At 38.9% G+C, this 26,710-nt stretch overlaps 1 protein-coding gene across 1 annotated transcript in view; it reads right to left on the reverse strand.

Annotated features, from left to right (window-relative positions):
- LOC126455442 (Down syndrome cell adhesion molecule-like protein Dscam2) overlaps nt 1-26,710 on the reverse strand; it is a 259,474-nt gene that overhangs the window by 197,319 nt on the left and 35,445 nt on the right. Inside the window, exons 3-5 of the mRNA XM_050091192.1 lie at nt 24,471-24,595; nt 591-1,019; nt 243-503 (exon numbers count right to left, since the gene is read on the reverse strand). Of these exons, the coding sequence (XP_049947149.1) occupies nt 243-323 (81 nt within the window). The 5' untranslated portion in view covers nt 324-503; nt 591-1,019; nt 24,471-24,595. The remainder of the gene's footprint in view (nt 1-242; nt 504-590; nt 1,020-24,470; nt 24,596-26,710) is intronic.

A 26,710-nucleotide genomic window follows, 5' to 3' on the forward strand; every position in this document is an offset into this window, starting at 1 on the left:
TTGAAAAATGATCCATTGAAAAGCTAGCAAAGTTTTCAGTCCTGTTTATGTGCCTGTTGGTGACTTGACAGTTATACTGTATGGTGATTTTCAACTGCATTTTGAATTTGTGTGAGTGTGAGCGCACTCCAGTTTTTCCTGCTTTTGTGACTGATAAGATGATGGTTCTCTGCTGTTACAAATATTGTTCATCTTTGGATCTCATTTTAAATGAATACAGAGTTTTAAAATTTAGTCCTTACCCTCCACGTCACAAGAAGTGTTCTGGAATCTTTCACTTTAACCTTGATGTCCCTCGGCGGTGCCTCTGGTATTTCTTCCATTGTAGTCACTGTTACTGTTTCACTTGCATTGGACACACCAACAGAATTTTCTGCTCTGATTTGGAACTGATAACCATGTGCAGGTCTCAGATCTTTGATGGTAACATTCAGCTGATCTCCTCCAACTACAACCTGGACAACATTCTGATGCCAAGGAACTGCTAACAGATGTACACACTGCTAGAATTACACAGTGTTATACGTTAATATTTATAAACAAATACAACTGAGTGAAACATTTTATTAGGAAATAGTATCAAGGCTTACCTGTTGTGTTCTTATACTGTACTATGTAAGCTCCAATGATGCTGTTTCCATTATATGGCTCCTCCCAACTGAGGGAGACTGATCGGCTTGAGAAGTTATTTACATGAACATTAGCAGGTGGTTCTGGAGTTTCCTGGACAATAAGCTTCATTTCTAATTGATCCTTCCCATATTTATTTGAGGCAACACAAATAAAGGATGAAGTATCTTCTCTGCGAACATGTTTGAATATGAGTGTTGATGTTATTCCTTTGCTTGTATTATCTTCTTTAATATTTATTTTTGGATTTTGTTTAGGTTTAAGTTCACGATTATTTTGGTACCAGGTAATGGATATTGGTTTGTCAGCAGCCACTGTGCAGTTAAGAAAAGCAGTGCTTCCTTTTGGTACTGTAATATTTGTAAAGTGTGTGGAGAATTTTGCAGGAACTGAAAGTTAAGAAAACATAAGACTGTTAATTGTTTGAAGGTAATATTCCTCATGGATAAATCTCACCACAGACAATACTTATTCATCCTGATATAACAGGGAGAAGAAATATATGCAATAGGATGAAGGTTAAAATTGCTCAAATAAAAATTGCATTATTACTCAGGGAGGGTAAAAGAACATAATGACACAAGTGCTATGCTGAAACTCATTAATCAATTTCTGTCTGCAGCAAATAATTTTAGTTGTATGTGCATGCATACCTAAGCAATAGCTGCACAAGAAGTATCATATCTTTATGTTCCTGTTCTTCTGTGCTGCGAGTGGTGACCAGTGTTCATACAATATTTATAAAAGTTTACATTTAAAATTGGCACATTACTGGCAGATAGCTACAAGCAGATTGAATATTGGTTTATATCTTTATTCCTCCCTGAAAATATTTTTCCTAATTACACAATTGTGCTTTATACAAGCAGAAAATCAGAAATGACAAAAAAAATTCCCTTGTTGCAACTGCTGTTTTGAAACTTAATAAACAATCAATTTTTTGTAAAAAGTGTTTGTTATACTATGACAACTCCAATAAAACTCTTGTAATCATTAACAATATGGACACAGAAAAATATATTCACATATTGTCAGAAGAGTGTACAAAGTAGAAAGGCACATGACTGTTCTCTCTCACAACTACAGTCACAAGAGAGGAAATGATTGGAGGAAAATAGAAGAATGCAGAAAGAGTCACAAGAACAATTACACTGGATTCTGGGTCAAGTTTCTCTTTGCCTTGGTGACCCTGCTTGTAGCTTCAAGCACTGCCACTATCTTCGCATCCAAATTTTGTCCTTTCTTCTTCCAAGACTAGGCTATCAGGTGTTTACCAATTTTAATTACATCTCACTTCACTTGACTGAAGATGTGAGAAGTGCTGACACAAATTAAAAATTATCCTAGAACTTCTATAACAATCAGCATGAAAAAGATAAATAACAGCAATACAACACATACAGTAAAATTGTTTATTAATTTTTACCAAATTTTTAAAAAATATAGAATGATACTTTGGCCATGATTCACTGTCAGAACTTTAGAAATTTGTACTGCAAATAATAAGTTCTATTGAGATGATTACCTCTGTGCTTACATTTAATTCATCAAGAAAAATTCATCCAGTATTGTGTGAACCATTTGAGAACATGGAAATTTTTAAGAAAAGTAAAATCAGTATAAAACAATCTGTTCCATTCTTGAATGATGAACAGGAAGAATCCCTGTTAGTAAGCTTCCAAATGAGTGCACACATTAACAAAAAGCTGTAACTGTTCAAAGCTGCATTAATAATTACTATATATTATTAAACTACTATACAGTATCTGTGCTTACTCAGCCTAAATGTAACATAGCAATACTATGGGGGGCAGAAGGGGGATGGTGGAAGTAAGTTCCTATTCTAAATATGTAGAAACGTGACTAAATATGACTATGTTTGTTTAAAATCAATGATATTTTTTATTTGCATTGGTAGAAATTGACTGTCTAGGTTAGAAGCCTGTCAGTGCATGAGTGGGCTCAGGTGGTCTGTCAGAATGAAGTGTTACATTCTGGGGTACAGGGATGGTGGCACACTATATGCAAGCTCCACACTGCTTTGCAAGAACCACCAAGAGATGCCATACAAAACTGTTGGCTATGGGGTACATGATTGATAGTGTAAGAAATGGTCATCCCAAGGCAACCATATCACAGATAAATGGGTGCCCAGCATGTAAAATGTTCAAATGGAACAAAATAAAAAAACTGATACTCCAGGAAGCCCTTGCAAGTGATCTAATGCAGTACATGATCCAAAATGTCATTAAAATGAACCTGGAATTTCATTTGAGGAAGTCATATTACTGCAAGGGCTTTCTGCATAAGACTGTTACTGTTGGCTGGAGTATGGAAAATTCTAGTCCAGAGGTTTCTCCCTGATTGTTTTCATATTTTATTTGGGATGATGAATTTGCATTTCATATGGAGGATTTGTAAACCACCTTAATTCACATTACTGGGCAAAATATTCTCCACATGCCACCGTTGTGAAAATGTGACACACCCTAAGATGACAGTGATGTGTGGTATGACACCAAAACAACTTATCGGTCTGTTCCTTATTTGGAACACTATGATCTCATGCTGGTACCTCTCCATTCTGGGAAATTTTGGCTGGGGCAATTGTGCCCATGTATGGCAATATCAGTGACGTCATGTTTATGCCAGATGTTGTCCCACCACATCTGACAATCAGTGTAAGCAAATGGTTTGACTATCATTTCCTGTTATGTCAGTTGGGTCTCCACTGTCCTTAAGAGAAGCCAGCGCTGAACCAGATCTTATACTATGCACTTCTTCTTGTGGGGATGGGTGAAGGAGGAAGTCTATTGGACAAAACAATGTATGCAGAATAATTCAGCACCTGGCATGTTCTCATCAGTGTAGCACAAGAGTTCCTTTTGATGTCAGTTGAAAACATTTCCAAACAACTGGAGAAACCAATGGAAGATGCTGTCGTCTATGTATAATTCACAATGTAATATCAATTTTTATGATTCCAAGTATTGTAATGAATCTTATTTCAATAAAACAGACCATTTATTTTAGGAAATACTATCAATGTCAAACAGACTAACTGTCTACCTGCACATGGGATGTCATTACTTTTATAAAGCTGCTGCTTATTCAGTTCTATTACTTAGCTCTTGTTCATACTCTATTGCTGTTTTACTATCTACATGACAACACAGATATATATAATAGAAAAACAGTAGTCTATGTGTCATTCCATGAGATTAGAGGCCTGTCTGCAAAGAAAATTGATACTTGTCATGAAGCCAACAGGCTTGTTCAATATTTGGATCTGGATCTTTTTCTTGGAACATTCTTTTATCTCCTCCTTGGAGAGGTCATGGCATCACACAAAGTCCTACTTATGGCTGTGTCCAGATCAAGGCACACTCTTAGTGATGTGTACTGTACCTGGCATTCCCATTCTTAGTGAAGTGTGGCACACAAGATAAACTATGTGATCGCTCTGAAGACATACTAGGGAATATTCTGGTTTAATTTTGTGCATTTCTTCACTATTAATATCTCTCTAAATAAGGGTTGCTAGCCTTTCTTTGACCTTTGAGACAGTTCACCTTTGCACTATCCCTAATCCAGTAATTAGTGCCCTGTAGCTAACTAGCTGCATTTGGAAAGATTCCAGTACACAACCACAGGACTGGAAACCTACATTTCCATCAATACACTGTCTCCAGCCGGTTTCCAATAATTCTGTGGATAATACCCACACAAAAAGCAGGATAACTGTCCCAAGCCAACAGATGAAAAGTTACATAAAAGCACCACACATCAAGTGGTCACAGAAGCAACTGTTGGTTTCAATTAGTGCTAGCCAAGTCTGTCTCTGCAATTCAAAACAATCGCCAGCTAACTACAATCAGACAGGTGGCACATAACAACACTCCCCTATAAAACCAAAAAACAACAAATCAGAATCCCACACCTGCACACAAGAACACGCTTTTGAAATCCTGTGAGTTTCTCATATAGGGATTTGATGATCACTAACTAAAGAGTTCAAAAATGTTAAATCCATAACATACCAACTCCATTCCAGAAGGAACTCCTGTGGGCCTCAAATTTCATGAGCTGCCAGAAGCTCTGCTAAACCGTTTATCCACTCAGACCTCCCAGTGAAACATCTTCAGCAATGGAAGCATTTCCATCAATTGATTCCTGCTACCGCAATAGTCCATCTCTGGAAAATGCTGCTTCCTACCTGGACTTTTTGCAAGCTTATTTCCTGCCTTCTTATGAATTTCACTAACCTAAAAGCCACCACAGTAAGCTCCAACCAAAAAACTACTTAAGTGGATTACAGAAAGGCTGACCCCATCAACTCTGGTCTGGGCGAGGCAAACTTCCACCAGGTACTGGAAAGTGGCTCGGATGTCCTCAACAGCCAGATCACAGGCCAAAGGCTGCAGTAAGACAAGGAAAGGTATGAGGTGTGACCAAAAAGTAACTGAATTTTTTTTCTTTTTAAGAATCTTTATTTATTCATCAACATCAACTTTGCCCCCTCAAAGTAATCCCCCTCAGACATAATGAACTTCTACAAGCACTTTTCCCAATCTTGGAAGTGCTTCTGGAACTCACTTCAGTGATCCAGTTTTTATCTCATCAATGGTGGCAAAAGGACATCTTTTCATGGTCCTCTTCAGACTCGGGAATAGAGTGGAGTTTCAGAGCCACGTCCAGTAAATACAGTCCCTGAGGTAACATAACAGTTTTGTTTTATGATAAAAAAATCACAAAAAAGCTTTAAGGTGTGAGTGGAAGCATTATCGTGGAGCAGTTTCCATGAGTGATTTTACCACAAGTCCGGTTGTTTTCTTCGGATTGCGTCACACAAACGGCACATAACATCCATGTAGTACTCCTCATTGACCAAATGACCATAAGGCAGAAACTCATGATGCGCTATCCTATTGTAATTGAAGAAAACAGTGAGAACAACCTTCACATTTCTTCAGTCTTGGCTCTTCAGGGAGTATTCCTTGGGATGATTTAGCCTTGGTTTAGACATTGTACCCCTATTCCATCACCTGTTATAACCTTCTTTAGAAGTTTTGGATCATTGTTGACATCATTCACCGATTTTTGAGCAACATCCACATTATGTCATTTTCAGTTGAAATTCAACAATTTCAGAACAATTTCTGCTGCTAAACATTTCATGTCTACAGTGTCTGAAAAAATTGTGTGGCATGAGCCAAATGGTATGGTGACATCATCAGACGCCTCTCTGGTGGCGATTTGGTGATTTTCCAGACACATTTTCTTTAATCCTTCTATTTTATTTACTTCTTCCACATTGTTGTCAGTAATTAATGTGCTAGGGTGTCCGGGGCAATCATCTCCAACCTCTCCTCAACTCTCTCTGAAACATTTATACCACTTTAAAACTCTTGTCTTAATGGTAGTAGATTTGCCAAAAACCACAGCCAACAATTTTAATGTGGTGTTGCATGTTATTAATCTTTCAAGCAAAATTTAATGCACATTCTTTGATCCATTTTTTTTAAAGTAAAAATTCACCAAGCACCTGAAAACATGTATAACCTTTTCGACTGTCAACTACAAAGTAATTATTCAAAACTGCTGAAAATGCGAATGTACATCAGGAACATGTGTACCTTCTTTAAAAATCATATTTATAAAACCAACCCACAAAATTAAAAAATTCTCTTCTCATCCTCAAGACAGGAGGCCCTACATCAGCCTGGAGTCTAAGTAACCTTCTGCTCCTTCCTGACCTTTGAAAACTTACTCCTGATTCCCCTCTGTGGAAGAAACTAATGGCTCTGAAAGCTATGTAATAGTTGTTTCTACTTTATAATGTAAATGTATCTTACTCATTTCTAGATGGTGAATATTGTGACTGTGCTTAAAATTAATCATTTATTTATTCCTTCATATGTGTCCATTTTGTTTGCATGGAGTCAGCACGAAGATGGCTTTTGCCAGAACCGGAAAAAATAATATGAACAATAATTACATTCACAAAATATGTTGCATACTATAATTATTGGACCTTAAATCTGTTTTATACATTTATTACTTTACAACTCATATGCTACTGGTTCATACCACAAGTACTGTCTTGGTATCCATTGAATAAATCAAACATTTTTCTTAGGAAAATTATTTTAATTTCATGTTAAAATAAAAACATCTTTTTTTCAAATTTTATTCGTATCCAAAATTGTTATACTCTGTTCTCATGTTGTACTCATTTACATCACTGCACTTGGTAACTTCACTTGGGTGACTCATAGAAAAGTATAAGTAATCTAAATATGCATAAAGAAGATACTGTCAAGTATTTGTGCTGTAGAAACACTTCACAACAGGATTCTGCACAGCCTATCCCATGTATAAAGTTTATTGCTTGTTTCTGTAGCAGCAATATTATTTTTAAGTGGACATCAGATGCAAAGCCCCATAATTCACTACCACACTTAATAAAGAGGTAAACTGTTCTGTTAGTAAACTATTTTTAATGTCAGACTAGGAACTATATTTGCACGTTGGCTAAGGAGATATAAGCCGCTACTGACCTTTCCACATACAAAGCTAATGTGGTTTGCCCACTACAGATTTTCATCAATGTATACACCTTGAAATTCACAGCTGCCAATTTCTGTCACCAAGATGTTACAGGCAATATTCACATTTGTATGATGATGAGAATTCCCTGTTTTAAATGCCAATAAGTGACATTTAGTAACATTCACCTTGAGGCCCTGATAGTTAAAATATTTTGTTAATTATGTTACCCTATTATTAGCAAAAGAATCCAGCTCCTTACATTTTCTACTATGGAATAAGACTGAGATGTCATCTACAGATCTTGTAATATGGCAGTTACAGGAGGTGGGTCATGTCATTCATGAATATGAGGAAGAGAAAGAAAGCACGGATTGAGCCGAGAGGTATAGCTTGCACTACTGTTTCACTGGTGGGTTGAAAGTTTCCATCTACGTAATTTGTATTTCAATTTAATGCATTGCTTATGGTTCAACAACTATGTGGCAGTAACAAGCATGTGTGAATCTCATATGTAATGTGACTTCACTTATTTATAAATAACCTATGGTGTACTGTATCAAATGCTTTTGTTAGGTCTAAAAATTTATTTGCAGTTTGTACCCTCTGGTCCAACAGAGAGTATACTTCATGACTGGGTAACTGCTGTTGTCATGCTTAGGCCTTTTCTAAAACATGCTGACAAACTATAAGCAGTTTGTGTTTTGTGAAAAAGGCACTAACCTGGCTTGGACAGGATACTGCTTTCAAATACCTTACTAGAGGTGGGAATTAGTGATATTGGTCTATAGTTAGAGACATCTTCCTTACTTCCCTTTTTATACACTGGTACATTGTTTCTCTACTGCTGTAAATAATCATGTAGGTGTAGTCCAGTAAATGAAGGAAAAACAGTAGGGGGAAAATCGTATAGTTACAAATTTTTGTACAGTGCTAGGAGTAATGGTAGTGAACAATATACTAAAAACCTGTGCTGGTGGGGTGTGAGCAGTTTGGGGTGGGGAAGGGAGGGGAGGTGTTTGACTTTTTTAAATAATTGTTCTTCAATAACTTGAAAACTGCAGCTTCTAACAAAGATATTACCTGGTAGAAAGTTAAACTAAATTAAATTTCCTACAGAAAATGTCCTATTCATTTCTTCTCTAGGACTAACTGTTTCTGCATTGTAGGGGATTGAAAACTCAGAGATCATTAAAAGTAGTTTTTCGTTTTGCAGACAGACCACACTTCCCCAACATTTCCTGTCAAGTTCTCTTATATGGGAACCTATTTGCAGTTTATATGTGAGCTTTTATGTAAAATATGTTCCTATAAATAATGGCTGAGAAGTGTGTAATTCTTAACGGAGTTGTTGTTAGTGACCTTTGTAGAGTTGGTGGGAACAGGATTTCTCTGAAAAATGGGGATTCTTGCTGTTGTCTATCATTGGCAGCATATTGTAAAGTGGTGTAATTGTGTTGTAGTGACGTCTTAGTGAATTAATGAAGGACCAGAAAGTTATGGCACTTCTCGCACCATTAACTCTATTAGTGGTAGATTGCATAAATCTCTTTCATTCAGGAACTGCTGTCAGTTGTAGGTTGCACTGAATGGAGCCACTCACAACATATCCACGGTATATTTTCCAAGCTGGGAGTGAATATGTCTGAAGGAATGGGACTAACTGTGTTCAAGTCTAGAACAGTAATTTGCTGCAACACATTGCTTGACATACGTTATACAAATGATTAATGGAAAATCTCATATAAAGATGTGAAACAAATACTAACAAAGAGATAGAGGGGCTGGCCAGTACTTAGCTCAGTACAGCCAATAGATACACAAAATAGAACAGAAAATTTACATTCCTAGCTTTTGGAACTTTGTTCCTTCATCAGGTAGGAGAGAGGGGAAAAAAGGGAAGAAGGGAAAGTGGATTCAGTTACTCACAACTCATAACCCACTAACCTGGGTTGTGAGTAACTGAATCCACTTTCCTGGACCTCTTCAGACACTGAGAGAGCTAAGGCTGTCCGTTACATTTGATACCCGTCATGCTGTGGAAAGCACCCCACCCTTGACAGTGGAGACAACGAAATGAGCACTGTCGAATAAATATTGACAACATGGTACATTCAAGCAGGCTCTTTTGTGAGGCAAACCATTGATTGCTCTAGCTGTTCAACTTTTTTTTGCATAATATCTCATATACCAACTCCAAATATGTAGGCTAAGCATTTAATAAACTGAAAATAACTCCACTACAAAAACAAAAGCTGAGTGAAGTTACTTTGTCTCTTCACTTAAGAGAACTGGACAGGAAATACTTGGGAAGTGTAGTCTGTATGAAAAATGAAAAGTGAGCTGGGCTTGTGATGAGGAAAGTTGTCTTCTAATGCTACAGCTGCTGTACAGGGTGATTAAGAACCAATTTCCCCTCTAGCAGTGTAGAATGGTGTGCAGGGATTTAAATATTTTCTTTGCGTATGAATTTTTTATGTTAGTATTGTTAGTAACTCATATCTGTATTTCATGCAATGCTAATGCACTTTGTGGAAAATAGGCACCCTCTGGCCATGTCTGCACATAGCATCAGCAGTGCTTCATAAGGCAGAGGGTCAGTATAACTTGGTGAAACACACTGTAATTGCTTCTTGAGATCTAGTGGGTTAGACAGATTGGGAATTACCTGCTCACTCTTAAGTATGCAGACCTGTGATGGAGGAAAGAGAATGAGCACAATCTCGTGAACTACCTTCCCTCGTGCTTATATCCTCCACCCCCACCCCATCTAACCTGTCCATCCACAGAACACAATTTATCCCTTAATACAGCTGTATTACATTCAGGAGTAGAAATAACTCTTTATATTTGTTATTACGAACTTCATTTAACTGTAACCATTAATTTTATGCCATTAAAAAACTATTTTTAAGGCCAGATTATCGTTTAAATGGTCAATAGGTTCCATTTTTTGCTTTTTTTGGAACGTATATTTGTCTAGAATGTTGGGACAAAATGATTTTTTAATCCATGTGTTACAAACATTTCTACAGTCCATTGTACAAAGCAGTGTTATGGCTGCTGTGAGACATTCTCAGCTGGAGATGTTCTGATGTACGTTCACAAAATGATCTGAATTACAGTATGTATGCAGACATAGTCACTGAAAAAGTTGACAAACAACATGTGCAGGCCATCGAACACAGCATATCCAGCTCAGCCAGATTGTATTTTCCCACCAAGAAGAATGAGGGAATTGCTCTCCAGGAACAATTCAAGTTAGAAGAAGGGTTGATATACAGTCCTAGAATTGCAGACTAACGTAAGTAACAAAAACATTTTTAAGTGGTCAAATCTGACCAAATGATCAAAATTGGTCAAAACATAATTTTTCATCCACCATATTGGATTAGCCATTTTGAATTTTGAAAATATAATTTCAGATTTGTGTTCAGCGAAACCAAAAATATATAACACCACACAGTTTTTATGTAAACTGAACTCATATTACAAATAAAAGTTTTCACTAAACTTTACACAAGCTTTTCTCAAAAAATGATTTCTCAAAACTGTGTGCAGCATAAAATAAAAACAGTTCAACCTATTAACTTTGACCTTTGACCCCTGAAAAGTAAACACATTTCTTGGGAGCTTATACCTATAATTGTGAAATTTTTTAGTATAAACTATTTTTTTTGTGGCGGCGTTCGTAGCGACAAACAATTCACTGTAGAAACGGCTTACGAAGTCGCCGCCACACTTTTAATAGCGGGCCGACCGGTCCGCTGGAACAGTGAACAGAAAGATGAAAACCCAAACACTCTGATTAAATAAAAGTCGGTACTTATCTTTATTAACGAAGATACAGAAACACAGTAGTGAACTCCGTGTCTACAGAGATCTGTCTAGTTCGAGTCGGAGCGGCTAGGTCAGCGTCGGCTGACGGCAAACAACAACTCTACTGCGATGAACACACAACTGACTAGCAAGTACACAATTCGGTGGCGAGTATACAACTGAGCGGCGAATATAGAACTGTCCTAGCGCTCACGACTCCAGCGCTTAAGAACCCAGAAGCCAGCGGTGGCGCGCGCAGACTTGCGGCGATTTCCTGTCTCGCTGGCGCTGCTTATGCGGACGGCGTCCGGACTTTGATGCTGCCAACCTTTTGGCAGTGGGCTCGGGTGGCATTACTGGCTAGGATATAACAATTTTAAACTGTAAAGAGTGAAACAAACCCCCACAAACCAGACTTGGAGATTGAGTTAACACCATAACATAAAATTTAACATTATTTCGTTGTGGTTACGTAAAAGCTCCAACAAATTTAATGTAGTATCAATTGATGTTATCAATTTTTGATTTCAAGTAACTGCTGCAGAGCGACACTGCTTGCAGTCTGTGTACTTCAAACTTGCAGGCCCTTTATCAAATAATAATTACAGGTGCCATTATTTTGATCTTACTTTACTTTTATTTTTTTATTGAAAATCTAAAACAAAGTTCAGAGTATGATCAATCATAATCCCCAGTAGATCATTTCATTGTGTCAAAAAAAAATTCCAAACTGCCTATTTTTGGCTTATTCGAATAAGAACCTGTCCTTAATAACCTGTGATTTTTCAATCCTCTGCAACATGAGGACTGTTTATCTTAGAGAAAAAATGAATAGGACCTATTCTGTAGAAACTTTAATTTATCCAGAATGAATTTTTCACTCTGCAGTGGAGTGCGCTCTTTCTTCCAGGAGTACTATTCCTGCAAGTCTTGTAAGACAACTTCTGCTGAGTTTGGAAGGTAGGAGATGATGTACTGGCAGAAAGAAAGCTGTGAGGAAAGGTTGTGAGTCATGCTCAAGTTGGTAGAGCACTTGCCCACAAATGGCAAAGGTTCCAGATATGAGTCCCAGTATTAATCTGCCAGAAAGCTTCAATTTAACATAGTTTAATTTTCTACTAAAAATATTTTCACTAGAAAAATGTCGAAAAGTGACCTTTAAATACCTCCTCATTGTTTTTTATTTGTTGGCTGAACTAGTAAGTAGCTCTGGCCTGCCCAGTTAGCCGGGCAGTCTAACGCACAGCTTTCCAGATCAGGAAGGAGCGCCTGGTCCCCGGAACGAATCCGCCCGGCGGACTTGTGTTGAGGTCCGGTGAGCCGGCCAGTCTGTGGATGGTTTTTAAGCAGTTTTCCATCTCCCTCAGCGAATGCGGGCTGGTTCCCCTTATTCTGCCTCAGCTACACTATGTCGGCGATTGCTGCACAAACAAGTTCTCCACGTACGCATACACCACCATTACTCTACCACGCAAACATAGGGGTTACACTCGTCTGGTGTGAGACGTTCCCTGGGGGGGGGGAGGGGGGGTGGGGGGGGGGGAGGGGGGAGGAGGTGCATCGGGGGCCGAACTGCACAACAACCCAGAGGGGCGACAGAGGGATGAAGTGGACTGCAGTAGTCATCGTGGGGTTGTGGACCACTGCGGCTGCGGCGGGGACGGATCTTCTTCGTCGTTTCTAGGTCCCCGGTTAACATACAACATACAAGATTCCTTTTAAGTACACCTTAGTAAGTTCACTGGAAAAGCCATCCCCTCCATATGAAATTATTTTCTTTAACATGCACATTACCTTGCATACTTCCCACCCATATATCTCTAAAAAAATAAAATTCTGAACATTTAGTGAGGTGACAGAGGCCTCAGTCTGTGCATCCACAACACAGGTTGGCTGGTTAGTAGAAGCAGTGAAACAGTTATTCAAAATGTTGCATAATTATCTTGGTTTTTCATGACATTAGCATCAAGTCTTATGCTGAATGGTCCCAAGTTCAATTTGCGCCCTTTATAAAATTTGTCAATTAACTCCCAGGGCACTTTACTTATGTTATCAGACTGTCCTTTTGCTTTATTGTTAATCTGCCTCTTTAAGTAACCAATTTCAGTTTCAAAAGCTTTATTTGCCTGATTGCATTTTTTCTTAAAAACACATAGAGTAGAAGCTTTATAAAGCAGGGTTAGATCATAGGCACACTGCCTGCACTTAATCAGACTTGATGGGAGTTTCAGTCTAGGATTACTTCCATGCTGACAATGTTTAACTACCTTCTGGGTTTCAAATCTTGTCCCATGTGGAAACCAACAGTTAACCTTACCTCTCAGCCCATTCATTAAGTCACTCAACACCCAGGGTCTGGGTGACTTCCATAACTCTTCCCATTCCCTAAACCTCAACAATCTTTTTCCTCCATCCCTCTTCTTTTTCTTTTGGCCTTTCTGCCAGAAGAAGGAGCCACTGGCTCCAAAAGCTTGCACATTTCCATATCCTATACAGGGTGTTACAAAAAGGTATGGCCAAACTTTCAGGAAATATTCCTCACACACAAATAAAGAAAAGATGTTATGTGGACACGTGTCCGGAAATGCTTAATTTCCACGTTAGAGCTCATTTTAGTTTCATCAGTATGTACTGTACTTCCTCAATTCACCGCCAGTTGGCCCAACTGAAGGAAGGTAATGTTGACTTTGGTGCTTGTGTTGACATGCGACTCATTGCTCTACAGTACTAGCATCAAGCACATCAGTATGTAGCATCAACAGGTTAGTGTTCATCACGAACATGGTTTTGCAGTCAGTGCAATGTTTACAAATGCGGAGTTGGCAGATGCCCATTTGATGTATGGATTAGCACTGGGCAATAGCCGTGGTGCGGTAAGTTTGTATCAAAACAGATTTCCAGAACGAAGGTGTCCCGACAGCAAGACGTTAGAAGCAATTGATCGGTGTCTTAGAGAGCACGGAACATTCCAACCTATGACTCACGACTGGGGAAGACCTAAAACGATGAGGACACCTGCGATGGACGAGGCAATTCTTCATGCAGTTGATGATAACCCTAATGTCAGCGTCAGAGAAGTTGTTGCTGTACAAGGTAACGTTGACCACGTCACTGTATGGAGAGTGTTATGGGAGAACCAGTTGTTTCCGTACCATGTACAGCATGTGCAGGCACTATCAGCAGCTGATTGGCGTCCACGGGTACACTTCTGCGAATGGTTCATCGAACAATGTGTCAATCCTCATTTCAGTGCAAATGTTCTCTTTACGGATGAGGCTTCATTCCAATGTGATCAAATTGTAAATTTTCACAATCAACATGTGTGTGCTGACGAGAATCCGTACACAATTGTGCAATCATGTCATCAACAGAGATTTTCTGTTAACGTTTGGGCAGGCATTGTTGGTGATATCTTGATTGGGCCCCATGTTCTTCCACCTACGCTCAATGGAGCACATTATCATGATTCCATATGGGATACTCTACCTGTGCTGCTAGAACATGTGCCTTTACAAGTACGACACAATATGTGGTTCATGCACGATGGAGCTCCTGTACATTTCAGTCGAAGTGTTCGTACGCTTCTCAACAACAGATTCGGTGACCGATGGATTGGTAGAGGCGGACCGATTCCATGGCCTCCGTGCTCTCCTGACCTCAATCCTCTTGACTTTCATTTATGGGGGCATTTGAAAGCTCTTGTCTACGCAACCCCGGTACCAAATGTAGAGACTCTTTGTGCTCTTATTGTGGACGGCTGTGATACAATATGCCATTCTCCAGGGCTGCATCAGCGCATCAGGGGTTCCATGTGATGGAGGGTGGATGCATGTATCCTCGCTAACGGAGGACATTTTGAACATTTCCCATAACAAAGTGTTTGAAGTCACACTGGTACATTCTGTTGCTGTGTGTTTCCATTCCATGATTAATGTGATTTGAAGAGAAGTAATAAAATGAGCTCTAACATGGAAAATAAGCGTTTCCGGACACATGTCCACATAACATATTTTCTTTCTTTGTGTGTGAGGAATGTTTCCTGAAAGTTTGGCCGTACCTTTTTGTAACACCCTGTATATAGATTTTCCCCTGCCACTGCTTGGTGAGGAGATTTTTTTACATGTTTTTCACTGTACTTACTAAGCACTGTCAGCATGTCCACTCATGTTCATGTTTTATAATTTCATATTTATTTCTCCATGTGTACTGTGGTATCCGCACTTGCACTCAATGCACGGGGTACCTCTTTTCAACATTTTGATGCAGATTTTACAAACATCACTACCATTTTTTAAGACAGCAAGACATCATTACATAAAAACATTCCACTGGCAGCATCTTGAGGCAAAGAGCCTCTTCGAGTGGAAACTGACTAATCACTTCACAATGTTTTTACCTAAAATTTACCCCTTACCCAACTTTTGATTCACTTGGGGATCTGCATGTAGTGGGTATTTACACACATTTCATACTTTGCCCAAAGTCCAGCTAGTTGGTGGGATTAAGGTGATGTTATATAATCCCAGAAGTTATGGTTCAAAAGCTGGTTAGCAAACAAATAAAAGAGTTTAAAAAGTCAGTGTGACTGGACACAAGTTTCCACACACGCAACTCATCTGCTATATTTATTGCGTTTTTTGGCAGCAATGAGAGTTCGTCACCTGAAGGTAGTACTGGCCAATCAGCTGTAACTTTAGTAGCTTTTCAGGTGAATTTGCTTTCTGATACAAAATAAGGATCAGGGTTTAATGTCTCATTGATAACTGGGTCATCTGAGATGGGATACAATCTCAGATCAGAGAAGGACATAGAAGGAAACTGGCTATGCTTTTTGGAGGTTACTGTAAGACATGTGCCAGAAATAGAAATGTTTGCTCCTTTAGGTACTGCCTCCAGGAAATATCTCAGCTGTTGCCAGGAAAGTATACTTGTATGACACATTCTTGAGTACTGCTAGAGTGTTTTGAATCCCTACCAGGTCAGATTAAAGTATGGCACAAAAGAAATTAAAAGGCTGCTGCCAGATTTGTTACCGGTCAGTTTGATCAGTGCATGAGTCTTACAGAAATGCTCCATTAACACAAATGGGGATCCCTGGAAGGAGGAAGACAATCTTTTCATGAAACTCTAATGAGAGCATTCACAAAACTGCTGTTCTCAACAGACAGTAAAATAATACTGCTACCATTAATGTACATCTCATGTAATGTAAGAGTAATGGCTCATATAGAACCACTAATGGTTTAGGGGTAGCATATTTGACTAGTAATGAAAACATCCTTGGTCCTGGGTTCAAACCTCAACACTGCTTAAATTTGGAATAAAAATCACTAGCAATGGCAGCCGATGACTTCTGGCATAAGGAATCATCCTCATTCTGGAAACAGCCTTGTCAAAGAGATTAGAGGAGCAGACAGAGGTTCAGGACACTCTCTTGCCCTTGGGATGGGAAACTGCCACTGAAAGGTGGAAGAATCAGCAGTATTCAACGGCATAAGGATGCAGATGGCAATGCAAACCACTGCATTAAAGACACTTCATGTGTAACCACAAGATATGTGATCTGTACAGTGGCAAAAGATTCCGGACTAGCCCCCACTTGGATCTCTGGGAGGAGTCTACCAAGAGGGAGGTGACCCTGAGAAAAAGATTGAATAACCAACAAAAGGATAACGTTCTATGATGTGGTGCATGGAATATCAGAAGTTTGAACATCTGAAAAGGGAAATGCAGAGACTCAGTCTAAATATAGCTGGGGGTCAACAAAGTGAAATGAGACATGGATTCCTGGTCAGATGAGAATAGGGTAAAATCTACTGCAGCAGAAAATTGTACAACAAGCTTAGGACTTCTTGTTAATAGGAAGGAAGGACAGAGAGTGAGTCACTGTGAACAGTTAAGTAATAGGGTTGTTATCACCAGAATCGGCAGCAAACTAACACTGAGAACAATAGTTCAGGTATATATGCAGATGTTACAAGTAGAGGATGAAGAGGTAGGGAAAGTATATGAAGATATTGAATGTGTAACTCAGTATGTAAAGGAAGATGAAAATCTGATAGTCATGGGGGGCTGGAATGCAGTTTTAGGGGAGGGAGTAGAAGAAAGGTATGGAAAATATCGGCCTGGTAGTAGGAAGGTAGAGGAGAAAAATTAACTGAGTTCTCTGCAGAGGACTTTGTAGTTAGGGCAGCCACAGCTTGGATATATAATTTTGAATCAGATATTGTATTGTAACGCTTACTCAGGAGCAGATATAGACTTGGATCACAATTTAGTAATGATGAAGAGCAAGCTGAAGTCAAGAGACTAGTCAGGAAGAATCAGTGCACAAGGAAGTGAGACAAGGAAGTACAAAGGATTGAAGAGAAACACTAAGTTCTCTGAGGCTACAGATACTGTCATAATGAATAACTCAGTAGGCAGTTCAGTTGAAGAGGAATAGATGTCTCTACCAAGAGCAGTCACAGAAGTTGGAAAGAAAACAATAGGTAGAATAAAGGTAACTGTGGAGAAACCATGGATAACAGAAGAAATACTTCAGTTTATCGACGAAAGATAAAGTAAGATAAGTATGAAAAGGTTATGGGTAAATTTGGAGAGGGTATGGAGGCCAACACGAACGGGAAACAACTCTTGGATTTCTGTGACAGTATGGGCTTAGTAATCACAAACTCCTTTTTTAAACATAAGAACATTTACTGGTATATTTGGGAAGGCAGGGGAACCAGATCTGTCATTGACTATATAATAACAGATAAGGAATTCAGGAAGGCTGTGAGGGACACACGTGTATTCAGGGAATTTTTTGATGACACTGATCATTATTTAATCTGCAGTGAAATTGGGATTGTGAGGCCGAAAGTGCAGGAGTCAGGTCCATATGTAGGAGGATAAGAGTGGAGAAACTTAGGATAAGGAAATCAGGCACAAGTACATAACAGTGATCTCAGAAAGGTACCAGTTAGTTGAATGTAGTCAATTACAGTCATTGGAAATGGAATGGACAAGGTACAGGGACACAGTACTAGAAGTGGCTAAAGAATGTCTTGGAACAGTAGTGTGTAAAAGTAGGATGAAGCAAACAGCTTGGTGGAATGACACAGTCAAGGCAGCCTGTAAAAGGAAAAAGAAGGCGTATCAAAAATGGCTACATACTAGAAATCAGGTAGACAGAGAAAGTTATGTTGAGGAAAGAAACAAAGCCAAACAGATAATTGCAGCATCCAACAAGAAATCTTGGGAAGACTTTGGAAGTAGGTTGGAGACTATGGGTCAAGCTGCTGGAAAACCATTCTGGAGTGTAATTAGCAGTCTTCAAAAGGGAGGTAAGAAGGAAATGACAAGTATTTTGGACAGGTCAGGAAAACTGCTGGTGAATCCAGTGGATGCCTTGGGCAGATGGAGGGAATATTTTGAAGAGTTGCTCAATGTAGGTGAAAATACGATCAGCAATGTTTCAGATTTTGATGTACAATGGGACAGGAATGATGATGGAAATAGGATCACATTTGAGGAAGTGGAGAAAATGGTCAATAGATTGCAGTGCAATAAAGCAGCTGGAGTGGATGAAATTAAGTCGGAACTCATCAAATACAGTGGAATGTCAGGTCTTAAATGGCTACACAGGATAATTGAAATAGCCTGGGAGTCGGGACAGGTTCCATCAGACTGGACAAAAGCAGTAATCACACCAATCTTTAAACATGGAAATGGAAAAGATTGTAACAACTACAGAGGTATCTCTTTAATCAGCATTGTGGGTAAAATCTTCTCAGGTATTGTTGAAAGGAAAGTGCAAGTACTAGTTGAGGACCAATAGGATGAAAATCAGTGTGGGTTTAGGCCTCTTAGAGGTTGCCAGGACCAGATCTTTAGCTTACGGCAAATAATGGAGAAGTGTTATGAGTGGAACAGGGAATTGTATCTATGCTTTATAGATCTAGAAAAGGCATATGACCGGGTTCCTAGGAGGAAGTTATTGTCTGTTCTACGAGATTATGGAATAGGAGGCAAACTTTTGCAAGCAATTAAAGGTCTTTACATGGATAGTCAGGCAGCAGTTATAGTTGAAAGTAAATTGAGTTCATGGTTCAGAGTAGTTTCAGGGGTAAGACAAGGCTGCAACCTGTCTCCACTGTTGTTCATATTATTTGTGGATCATATGTTGAAAACAATAGACTGGCTGGGTGAGATCAAGATATGTGAACACAAAATAAGCAGTCTTGCATATGTGGATGACTTAGTTGTGATGGCAGATTCGATTGAAAGTTTGCAAAGTAATATCTCAGAGCTAGATCAGAAATTTAAGGACTATGGTATGAAGATTAGCATCTCCAAAACGAAAGTAATGTCAGTGGGAAAGAAATATAAACGGATTGAGTGCCAAATAGGAGGAACAAAGAACAGGTGGACGGTTTCAAGTACTTAGGATGCATATTCTCACAGGATGGCAACATAGTGAAAGAACTGGAAGCGAGGTGTAGGAAAGCTAATGCAGTGAGCACTCAGCTACGATCTACTCTCTTCTGCAAGAAGGAAGTCAGTACCAAGACTAAGTTATCTGTGCACCGTTCAATCTTTCAACCAACTTTGTTGTATGGGAGCGAAAGCTTGGTGGATTCAGGTTACCTCATCAACAAGATTGAGGTTATGGATATGAAAGTAGCTAGGATGATTGCAGGTACTAGTAGATGGGAACAATGGCAGGAGGGTGTCCACAATGAGGAAATCAAAGAAAAACTGGGAATGAACTCTATAGATGTAGCAGTCAGGGCGAACAGGCTTAGATGGTGGGGTCATGTTACACACATGGGAGAAGCAAGGTTACCCAAGAGACTCATGGGTTCAGCAGTAGAGGGTAGGAGGAGTCGGGGCAGACCAAGGAGAAGGTACCAGGATTCGGTTAAGAATGATTTTGAAGTAATAGGCCTAACATCAGAAGAGGCACCAATGTTATCACTGAATAGGGGATCATGGAGGAATTTTATGAGGGGGGCTATGCTCCAGACTGAACGCTGAAAGGCATAATCAGTCTTAAATGATGATGAAAGAAGGAAGTATAGTAGTGTTCAGGGGAATTTTGGAATACAGAAGTACAAACCACTTATAGCTGAGTTAGCTTAACTTGATACCAGACAGTTGCAGTGACCTGGGCACAGCAGCTTCATGGAACTACCTCGACAAATCACATACATAATTTTGTAAACATCTCTGTGGCAATGCCTCAGTCTCATCAGAGTTCTACAGATGGCTACTCTTTCCACTTGCATCCATTAGAGCTTTGCTGCTGAAAACTGACAATAGCACTGCAAACTGTCAGGGATATTCTTAGACTGTCTTGAGCATATGAACAAAGTAATTAGGAAATGAAGGGAAGCTAAGGCAAAATGGCTGCATGAAAAATGTGAAGAAATCAGCATAGAAATGATTGTCAGAAAGACAGTCTAGAGTGGTAACATTAAGAGTGCAATGTGAATTCAACTGTTAAATGCAGAGGAGAGAGTGGGTAGATGGAAAGAACACACTGAAGATCTCTACACAGGAAGTCTTGTTTGACGACATGATAAAAGAAGAAACAAGAGTCGACAGGAAATAGACAGGGGATCCAGTATTAGAATCAGAATTCAAGAGAGCTTTGGATGCCTCTAGATCCAATAAGGCAGAACGCGTAGATAACGTTCCGTCAGAGTCTCTAAAATCATTGGGGAAGTGGCAACAAAATGACAATCCACATTGGTGTGTAGAATCTACACCAGACTGGCAACATACCATCAGACTTTCAGAGAAACGTCATCCACACAATTCCAAAGACAGCAAGAGCCAACAAGTGCAAGAATTATTGCACAATCATCCTAACAGCTCAAGCATCCAAGTTGCTGATATGAATAATATACAACAGAAAGGAAAATACAATTGAGGATCTTTTAGATCACGACCAGTTTCACTTTGAAAAGGCAAAGGCACCAGAGAGGCAGTTCTGATATTGTGGTTGACAATGGAGGGAAAAAAAAACCTATGGATCTGTCGATTTGGAAAAAAGTTTGACAATGTAAAATGGTACAAGATGTTCAAAATTGTAAGAAACATAGGGGTAAGCATAGGGAAAGATGGGTATTGTACAATAAGTACAAGAATCAAGAGGGAACAATAAGACTGGAAGACCAAGAACATAGTGCTTGGGTTAAAAAGGGAATAATGCAGGGATGTAGACTTTGCCCGTATTGTTTAATCTAGACATTGAAGAAGCAATGACATAAATGAAAGAATGGTTCAAAGGTGTGATTAAAACTCAGGGGAAAGGATATCAATGATATGATTTGGTGATGACATTGCCATCCTCAGTGAAAGTCAAGAAGTAGTACAGATGTGCTAAATGGAATGGATGGTCTAATGAGTAACGAATATGGAATGATTGTAAATCAAAAAAAGATGAAAGTAATGAGAAGTAGCAGAAAAGAGAACAGTGAGAGACTTATCATCAGAACTGGGGATCACGAAGTAGATGTAGTTAAGGAATTCTGCCACCTAGGGAGTAAAATAATCCATGACAGATGGAGCAAGGAGGACATAAAAAGCAGACTAGCATTGGCAAAAAGGACATTTCTGGCCAAGGTATGTCTCTTTTATGATACACAGGTGTTAGTTTGAGGATGAAATTTCTGAGATTGTACGTTTAGAGCACAGTATTGTATGGTGGACATGGAATTTGGGAAACCGGAACAGAAGAGAATTGAAGTGTCTGAGATGTGGTGCTCCAGAAAAATGTTGAAAATTAGGTATACTGATAAGGTATGGAATGAAGAGGTTCTCCATGGAATTGGTGAGAAAAGGAACATAAGGAAAACATTGACAAGAAGAAGGAATAGGATGATAGGATATCTGTTCAGACACTAGGGGATAACTTCTGTGGTACTGGGAAGTGGGGGGGGGGGGGGGGGGGGATGTAGAGGGTAGAAACAGAGAAACAGTACAGGAAGACAGAGACTGAGAACACAGGATGCATATTGGTACTCTGAGATGAAAAGGTTGGCACAGGAGAGGAATTCACAGCAGGCTGCACCAAACCAGTCACAAGACTGATGACTCAAAGAAAAAAAAAGGAAGCATATAGAGAGTCCTTTTTTCCTCACTCCATCTGTGAATGGAACAGGAAAGGAAATGACTAACAGTGATGAAAGATACCCTCCACCATGTACAATACGGTGGCCAAGAGAGTATGTATGCAGATGTACTGGAATGTACGCAGGGTGTTAAAAATGTATTCCATATTTTGATATGTGGTAATATGAACCAAATCATGGAAAAATGTTCCATAAACATGAGCTCTGAAATGCACACCTTACGAGCAATGACCACTTGTTCATCTTACCTACTGTGAAATGCATCTGTTCTCTGCATGATCTTTGCTATTATAAACAGCCGGCAGAATGCAGTAAACACATGAGGATGCATTTCTCTGTTACTGTCCATGGATACAGCTGGCAATAAACTGTAAACCACATTCATAGTACTGGATAAGTGTAGTGTTTACATTAGTGCTTTGATAAGTTTGTGAAATGGTTTTTCCTCCCAGATGCTTTCATTTCTCAACTTTTATAGGTTTGTTAAACCTATAAAACTTCTCACATATTTCATCTCATTTGATCATACCTTAATTTTCCCCTGTCCTTCCTGACACAGGTCTCTGCAATGTACAATAAAACTGGTAGATAAAATGTTTGCTGTATCACCATCTTACTTTCCTGAGGAACTTCTTTATTCCATACCATTCCTCTCATACTCCTCGTAATGCTACGAGATTACCTTGCTTGTTCACTTATCTCTTGGTCAATCATTCCATTTCCCTGTATTATATTGCCCTTGTGCTTGAAACTTCAATTGTTTCCAGCTGCTACCCAAGTATTGCCAAGTTTATTACAGTTCTATCCTTTTTCTTGTGGCCACCAGCTCACACTTCTTTGCATTAAATTTCAGGTTGCATCCTTGCATAAGTTCTTCCCAAAACATTTTCCTCAAGCATGAAGTCAAAAATTTCAAAAATGTAAATCATGAGAATTTATTTGTTAGGGGTATACCAAATTTAATCAAACAACAAGTCTAGAATCCTAGAGAATGTATGTCAATTGAATCAAAGGAAAATGCAATCGAAAGAACTAATAAATGATGAAACTAAATTGCTAACTAGAACTTACCTTCAAGATGTACTATTTGTAGTACTGCCAAAAAACACAGATAAAAGTAAATGGGACACGCTACCTAGCTTTCAGAACTAACAGTTTCTTCATGAGGGAGGAGGAGAAAATATGTCAGGGAGAGTTAAAACTCAAACCCCAAGATGAAAGAAAAACCCACCTAAGGACAAGGGCACACGGAGGTCAAGATTGTAGAGATATATATGGTTTATTTAACAGAGGTACTTATGTAAACAACAAAATATCTTGCACATACAGAGAAAGCAGAAGAACACAAAATCTTAAAAACAATGCAGCTATTAAAGAAAATGAGAGAGTTTCATTGCTTAATGAAACAAAGATATTCAGAAATGTATCCAAGTTGAATATTTGGTAAGAGAAACAATTGAACATTATAAAGGGTATGAAGAAAAACAAAACATAACCCAATATAAGGTACACACCACATTTCATCAATAAAGATGGAATTGGTGCAGTAACTAAAAACAGAGTGAACATTGTAAAATCATTCCATCACCATTCAACTGTTTCTACTGGTGAAGAGATAAGTAAAAAACACTGATAATTACTAATATATAGCAGCAGTAATGCATGATGATGTGTACAAATCAATTGAAGAATTTAAAAAAAAAACAGGAAACAGGCTTCCTCAGAAGTGTCCAAATCTGGGGGTAAAGTAATACAAATGGAATTTTGAAAAAATTTTACCTATTATGTGTGGAGGAAGATAATTGCAAAAAACTGGAACAATATTGCAGTTACTCTACTTTGGAATAGACATGAGAGATGAGGTAAGTTTCCTCTCCATAATCAACAATACAATTTTATTACCACCTGTGCAGAAAGTAAAATGAACTTTAGACGAGAAAAGAAAAAAGTTGGCTTTAGAAGTGGATAGAGTCAATGGACCACCTGTAAACTGCAAAAACGTTATGTGAGTGTTATATTACATATAAGATTGTTGCACTTCCCAACAATGGGAGTGGGAGTTGCAGAGAGGAGGTGGGTACACATGTCAGAATTCCACCAAAATATCCTAGTCCTGCAATACAGCCACCAAGGATGAGACTACAAAGAACTTTAGAGAAAATTTCTATTCTAAGACAGATCAAACTTTCATTTACCACCCTTTGATGAACAGCACTTTTTAAATCATAAGCAAAGTACAACTTAAGATTATCCGCCCTTTCGTGATAAATAACCTATGCTTGCTTCTTGATGACCGAATAAAAAAATGGTCATTTGTTATATACTTAAAGACCAACAAAACACTCTTACCATGAACAGAAAGATATGCCACTTTACTGAGACCTGAGTCAATGCCACTTGATGCCTGGCACAAGTAATATCCTCTGTCATCTGGTTGAACACTATGGATCAGAAGGCTTCCATTGTGAAGAATCCTGGAAAACATTAAATATGTTTATTTTCAATGTGATGAAGTTTTGAGAATTTAAAGATCTAATGACTCCAAGTGTATAAACAACAATATCAGGAAATTTTATGTAAGTGTGTTTTGCCTGTATTCCAAGGAGCCAGAATAATAGTAGACATTTGGATTTCATCAAGTGAGTCAAAATAGAAAAACTTTTCTATATTATCTCATGATGTTATATGCACATGTTACTTGACTGTAACCATCACAAGCTTGATGTCTTTGACACCACCGTATGATAACCAGAGTTTGAAAAATATTTGAGAATGCTTTCCTATTACATTACAATTGATATTAAGGGCCTTATTTCCTAATTGTCTTTAGGGACTATACATAGTATCTGCCATATAAGGATAAATTAGTTTCTTGTTAGACCACATTTGGGTACAAAGTAATAATAATAATAATAATAATAATAATAATAATAATAATTAGAACAATTTTAAGATGATATCAAACATCTTAGTTTGCATTTCTTACTTCAGTAGGAAAGCATATACCCAGTAAAATACAATAACGAAAAATTCTGTCTGAAATACAAATGATGGAATGCATAAAGGAAGGAAGTGGACACACTAGTGCCCACGCACATGTGCACAACAGCCCCCCCCCCCCCCCCCCCTCAATCACCCCTTGCACAATTTGAATGTGGTGAGGGTTTGGGTCAGACTGTAAACTAAAAGAGGCAAGGGGAGGAGGATTAGGGAGGAAAGGATGGACAAATAAATGTTAGGAGATGGAGGGAGAGCAAGGAAAGGGGATGGCAATGTGACGCCTAAAAGAGGTCACCACAGTACAGGCATGGTATGAGCATATTGTGTATGGTGATTCAGCGGGCAGGAATTGGAGTGGGGTCAACTGTGGTTCGTCCAGAGATCATGATGCCACACCAAAGTTGGCAACACAAATAAATACTGCACACATTATTGAGGGCTTGCTACAGTCACAACGACCCACAGGAGGCACACCAGAGGACCACACCTCCCTCTTAGCATAGCAGTGCCCTCACACTGATGATGATGATGATGATGATTGGTTCGTGGGGCACTCAACTGCACGGTAATCAGTGCCCGAACCAATTCTCAACCTTTGCTCAGTCCAATCTCGCCACTGTCATGAATGCTGATGAAATGATGAGGACAACACAAACACCCAGTCACCTCACACTGAGGTCAATTAGAGCTGATATTGGAAGTACTCTGCCCCAGTTTGAGACCTGAGCTGCAGCAGTCAGCATCATCATTTAGGACAGTGACAGTTAAAGTTTCTGATGAAATGCTCTTTTGTAAATGTTGCATTTTGTACTGCAAGAGAACAGTTTGTTAATCTGTGCATCAAGTGATGCTTTCGTAGTCAATGACAGTTTTAAATTATCAAGCAATGCTGTGCAATTTTGTTCTAGCTTCCATTAATTAACACTCATACTTTATACAATTTTTGCATAAGTATCCCTGTTAAAAAAGAAAGAAAAAGATTTTTACCCCACATTTCAGGGTGCATCTATGTGAATAAACACATATTTTTGAGAATTTCCTGAAGTCACAAGTGTTGTGCATAACATATTTCATGGTAAATCAGTGTTGGTGATTTATGGTTACTGTAGGACATATTATTGCTGACATTTTGCAGTGTTGTACGAACATGACACAGCCAGGGCCAAAGCACCACAGGTGCCAAGATGCAAGCTGGCGCCAGTGCCACAGAGACTCACCACTTGCACGAGTTCCACTAGCACCATGGGCGGTGCAGAGCATGCAGATATCGACTTTGCATCAGCCAATTGCCAGACAAGTACATTAATTGCTAGCCAAGTACATTCTGCCAATGACTGGACTACAATGGACAGAACATTACCCACAAGAAATAAGAGCAGCTCTCGCCCACTGGGTTATAGTTAATCGTCCAGGGCTGACTTCAACAGGAAATATCATGTGGTGAACTCTTAGAAGTGAGCACACAGTTGTAAATTTCTTTTGCTGTGTACTGTGAAGTTTACCAGCGATTATTTGCACTTAGCCTTTGAGCGCTTTTTTTGGTATTATATTACGAGCAGTGTTGCACACTTCATTATTCAACTAGTCCC

The sequence above is a fragment of the Schistocerca serialis genome, chromosome 2 (assembly GCF_023864345.2).
Source record: "Schistocerca serialis cubense isolate TAMUIC-IGC-003099 chromosome 2, iqSchSeri2.2, whole genome shotgun sequence".
NCBI lineage: Eukaryota > Metazoa > Arthropoda > Insecta > Orthoptera > Acrididae > Schistocerca > Schistocerca serialis.